This window comes from Chaetura pelagica, unplaced genomic scaffold (genome assembly GCF_000747805.2).
Source record: "Chaetura pelagica isolate M959 unplaced genomic scaffold, ChaPel_1.0 scaffold138, whole genome shotgun sequence".
NCBI lineage: Eukaryota > Metazoa > Chordata > Aves > Apodiformes > Apodidae > Chaetura > Chaetura pelagica.
In genome coordinates, this window is record NW_009954215.1 from 5,981,521 (window position 1) to 5,986,428 (window position 4,908).

The 4,908-nt window shown below is 47.3% G+C and overlaps 1 protein-coding gene across 1 annotated transcript; it reads right to left on the reverse strand.

The window, feature by feature from the left end:
- Positions 1–1,809: 1,809 nt before the first annotated feature.
- Positions 1,810–4,791, reverse strand: PSMG3 (proteasome (prosome, macropain) assembly chaperone 3). Its single transcript, XM_010003274.1, has 2 exons — positions 4,574–4,791; positions 1,810–2,451 (listed from the first exon to the last, which is right to left on the reverse strand). The coding sequence occupies exons 1-2, from the start codon at positions 4,787–4,789 to the stop codon at positions 2,299–2,301; spliced, it is 369 nt and encodes a 122-aa protein (XP_010001576.1). The 5' UTR covers positions 4,790–4,791; the 3' UTR covers positions 1,810–2,298.
- Positions 4,792–4,908: the final 117 nt, after the last annotated feature.

A 4,908-nucleotide genomic window follows, 5' to 3' on the forward strand; every position in this document is an offset into this window, starting at 1 on the left:
CGGGTCTGGCTGCCATGCACCTGCCTCCGCATCCCCTGCGCCCTCCTCCACCCGCGGGAGACTCCTCCTCCGGGCACCCTCCCAGCCCTGCCTGCTGGCAGAAGGCCCTGCCAGTGCCCTCCTCACCCTCGCTGCTCCCAGGAGCTGGAGCAGCAGGTTGGGCTTCACCTCCTGGGGAAAAGCTACCGAACTTACCTTTCCAGTCTGCCGTGCTCGGCACCCACGCCCAGAACGCAAACACGGATGGGAAAGCCATGGTGCAGCCCGATGCTGCTGCCACCAGGCCAGCCTGTGTCCCATGGCTGGGGCTGGGAGCTCTGCCTGGGTAGCAAATGCAGGTTTTCCTGCAATTGGGAATGAATCCTTACCTAGAGGACAACGATGACTAAATGACAGGCAGCTGGGGCCGCCAGGAGACTTGTGCCTGTATTTTGGGGCAAGCCTCTCCCTTGGTTTGCTGCAGAGCAGAGGAGCAAAGTCAAAGGTCTGATTGCTCGTGGTCTAATTTATCCCTCTGTGGAAAGGCAGCAAGATAAGTCTGTTCTGGCTCTGAGCACCAAATGGGAGAGCATTCCATGTCCTTTCTTTACCCACCACCCTGCGCAGACACGGTGCCACAGAGAACCAGGAAATGAGGTGGTTAACTTGTGGTCAGTTTGTAGGTAGTAACACTCAGGTCTTCAGGGCATGGTGGTAGTACACCACCATATCACCATGGCAGGAGATGTGATTTGCATTCAATTTGCTAACTCATGTATGGTTTACACAAGTTGCTGGAGCTATAGACACCATGAGAGCACCAGGATTTGGAAATTACATTGAATGCTGTGTTGGGAAAGAATCCCTGCTAGCAAACCAGGACTGACATTAACAAATGCCACATGCCTTTCTCAGCTCTCCTAGACTGAAAAAAACCCAAAAAACAAAAGTGTAAAAGGGAAAATTTGGAGTTCTGACAGATGCAAATCTTTGATTCTTGGAAGCCCAGTTTGGAAAATTATTTTTAGATTAAATTTCTTGTCAAGGGCAGCTGCAAGACTGCAGTGCTCATTCGCACTTTTTAAAAAAAGCTTTGTTTCTCGTAAACCCTTAAATACTGTAAATAACCCTCACTTCAGAGAACAGACTCCTTTCGAAATGCATTTTCTGCTTTTCTACTTTTAGGGAATTTTTTAGCAACAGAAATGACCCAGCAACTGGATCTACATGGGGCAGGCACTGGCTCTGTGCTGAAATTAATGGGTCTTAACACAAGTCTTCCCTGCGCAGAATCCACGACTTGGCCTCTGGCTGCTCAGTCAAGTTAATTAAATGACATAACTTAAAACTTTACTGCTTGGTGTTGTCACAAGAAGAGGTAAAAACAAACATTCCAAGCAAGTGGCAGAAGTTTGGCTATCAAGCTTTGCATAAACACACACAGCTTCACCCAACGGTTTTCTTTCAACAGATTCAGAAGAAACACCCTTGTTTAACCCGCCCAAATCCTTCTGTCCCCATGTCTCCTATGTCCCTTAGGAGAGGGCCAGCTCATTGCAGGTGGTCCAAGCTACGTATGTGCTGCTTTTCAATGTGCTGGTACCATGGAACCCAAAAGCAGCTGTTGTCTTTTCTCTTACCACTAATTTGGGTTCCTGTCTTCCACCCTTCCATCAGCTTTCTTGAAATTTGCAAAGCATAATTATCTGCCTCTCTTTAAAATGTGAGTGAAAGTGGAAAACTGATTCAGACTACATCAGGAAAGGGACTGACAGAAGGACAAAGACAGTCATATAGGACTCATTTCCTTACAAACAGGCAAGAAAAATCTTTCCTATTATGCAACTGCTGTTGATTTGTTACCGAGGTTTGTATTTCAATTGAAGTGATTTTAACAGAGCAAAAAAATAAAAGAGGTAAAATTAGATTTCTCAATGTTCCTTTTATTCACTCTGCACTGGGTGTTCCCCCTTTGCGGTGCAGTGGAGCTACAGAGCTTGGCATCCATCACTCCTCAGGACACACAGGCAGAGCTGTGCCACTTCTCAAATATACATCCCACCCAATGGGATAAAAATAACACCTCTCTTGTACGTTGAGACGATTGTTCTCGTTCCATCACTGACTGTATGAACCGTAAACCTGTCACTGTAACAAAGCCCACAAATGTTCTACACAGTAGAGAAAAATTCATGACATTCCTCAGTAAGTCCAAAACCAGCACAAAGACATTCCATCATTTTCATTTCTTGTCCTTTTAAGTCAGTGGTGATGAGTCACGGACTCAAGATCATTTCCTTGAATCCAGATGGCACAGCTTCACCACACTTGGCAACTCCGGATCACTTCCCGTAGAGCTTGTATTCCTTCCATGGTCTTGTCCTTTAGAGCCATGGCAAGAAGGACAGGTTTGTTCCCGGCTTCCTGAGAGACAAACGCCACCAGGTGTTTGGCACAAACATGGACGAGGGGCTGAAAAGCAAAGGTATACAGATGTGCACTCTGGCAGCTGGTTAGGAGAGCAGTTAGGAGAGGAGGAGCCCTGCAATGACATGGAGCACACTGGGAACCTGTTGATGATGGCCTGACTGTGAAGTTTGCTGAAGAAATTCTTTACTGTGAGGGTGGTGAGACACTGGAACAGGTTGCCCAGAGAGGTTGCGGATGTCCCCTTCCTGGAAGTGTTCAAGGTCAGGTTGGATGGGGCTTGGATCAACATGGTCTAGTGAGAGGTGGCCCTGCCCATGCAGGGTGGTTGGAACTAGATGATCTTTAAGGTCCCTTCCAACCCAAGCCAGCCTGTCATTCTATGACTAGGAACAGACAGGCAGTTTGGCTGCTCAGCAAAGCCAAGCCATAGTACAGAAAACTTTAAAAAGCACTTTCTCAGCCAACTCCAAAGGGAAGAGTTTGGGCCCGTGACTGACAGCCACCCAAACCACCCTGAAATAACTTAACTGGAGCTGCACTTGAGTCGAGTTTTGCACCAGTTTGGAAAACTTGGAAAGCTGGTACAGAGAACCTTTCCATCCACTAATCTCCCCACCCAAACTATACCACCCAATAACAAATTCCATGAAATGCCACTCATCAAAATACCTCTATTTTGATCACAGCCAGATTTCTGAAGTTGAAAGTACAATTTTCATATGAAAACTTGTTGCTGAGGAGGCTACATTCCACTGACAAGCTCTGGATAAAACCTGCTATTTTTGCAATCCCTAGACTCCAAAATGGTGCTACATACAGTCTTCACACTCCATGTGTAAAAGACCTGATTTTAACAGAACAATGAAAACCAGAAATAAGCAGTGAGGCTGGAGGGAAGAAAAGAGATATGAACTTGTAAATGAGGTTTCTTTAACAAGAATACCCAGCTTGTAAATTTTATTTACACCCACGATCAGAAGGATGAGTTTGCTTGATTTTAGCTACCAGTGTGGTTTGGAAATGTGTACAATTCCAAACTGGAATGTTAATGACAAGCAGGAAGGCAGCAAACTAGTGAAAGCCTTTTCTTAATGTTTACACCAATTAATATGGATGGAAGAATGAGAATTCCATAAGGGGAAACAGTAGATACAAACAGGGACCTTGTGCTGCTAGAGTTTTTCTAGTTAAGGTTAGCAAGTAATATTTAGTATCTCCAACCCTGATGGAAAACCTCATAATCTTGTAGCTCTGTAACTTTCTGTTTTAATGCTTGACTAGCTGACACTTTGTGAAATTATTTTTTTTCTGCTTTCTCCTCAGCTTTGTGAAATGGTTCATAAAACCTCGTTTTGTTGAAGCAAAACAAATTAACCTTATCAAGGGTAGGTTCTGGCAGACACATTTGGGAGAGGGCAACTAAATTCCATTATGGGGCTGGCACAGACCATGGGGGGGATGGGGGGGGGCACATGAAGAGGGACTTGAAAATGAAAACAAACTCACGGGCACAGAAACTCAAAAAAAAGATGATCAAAGGCTGCATGTTTGATCTTGCAACCCTTCAATCAACAGGCCCTTTACCAAACCTTCCATAAATAAGGCGAAGTAACCCATACCCTGTAGGATACAGAACAACAGATCCCCAAGGCGTGCACTGTTAGTTCAACTCCTGCACCGACCAAGAGCCTACGAGCGCCCACACTTTTCCGACGGACCCCTCCGGATTTTGACACTAATCCCACCCACTGTGGAAACCCCACCTCATCCCTGCCCCACTGCCGTGACTCACCGACCCCCTGGCAACTTGCACAGCCCCACCGACCCCGTGTCATAGAATCATAGAATCTTAGGGGTTGGAAGGGACCTGAAAGATCATCTAGTCCAAACCCCTCTGCCAGAGCAGGGTCACCTAGAGCACATCACACAGGAACGCATCCAGGTGGGTTTTGAATGTCTCCAGTGAAGGAGACTCCACAGCCTCCCTGGGCAGTCTGTTCCAGTGCTCTGTCACTCTTACAGTAAAAAATTTTTCCGGATATTCACCTTGAACCTCCTATGCTCCAATTTACACCCATTACCCCTTGTCCTATCACTGGTCATCACTGAGAACTGTGTCCCCCCCCAATCCCCGCTGCCCGGGAGCTGCTCTCCCCGCTCTCACCTCGTCCTTGCCCAGCAGCACCCTGGTGCTGAGCGAGGGCCTCCCCACGGCGTCACCCACCGCGCTGGGGTGCAGGTAGACCAGGGTGCCCATCTTGCCGTACTGCGTGACCAGCACCAGGACGGAGTTGGAGAAGGCCGTGCACACCACCTGCGTGGGGACCCCGCGAACCACCTCCTCTCGCTGCTTGGACGTCACGATGGGACTCGCTGCCATCGCTGCGGGGAGGAAACAAAACAAAACCAACGATAAAACGACGCTGAACTACAGAATGACGTTAAAAAAAACCGCACAAGGCCGCGGGCTATAAAAAAAAAGCCCAAATCCGGGTGAAG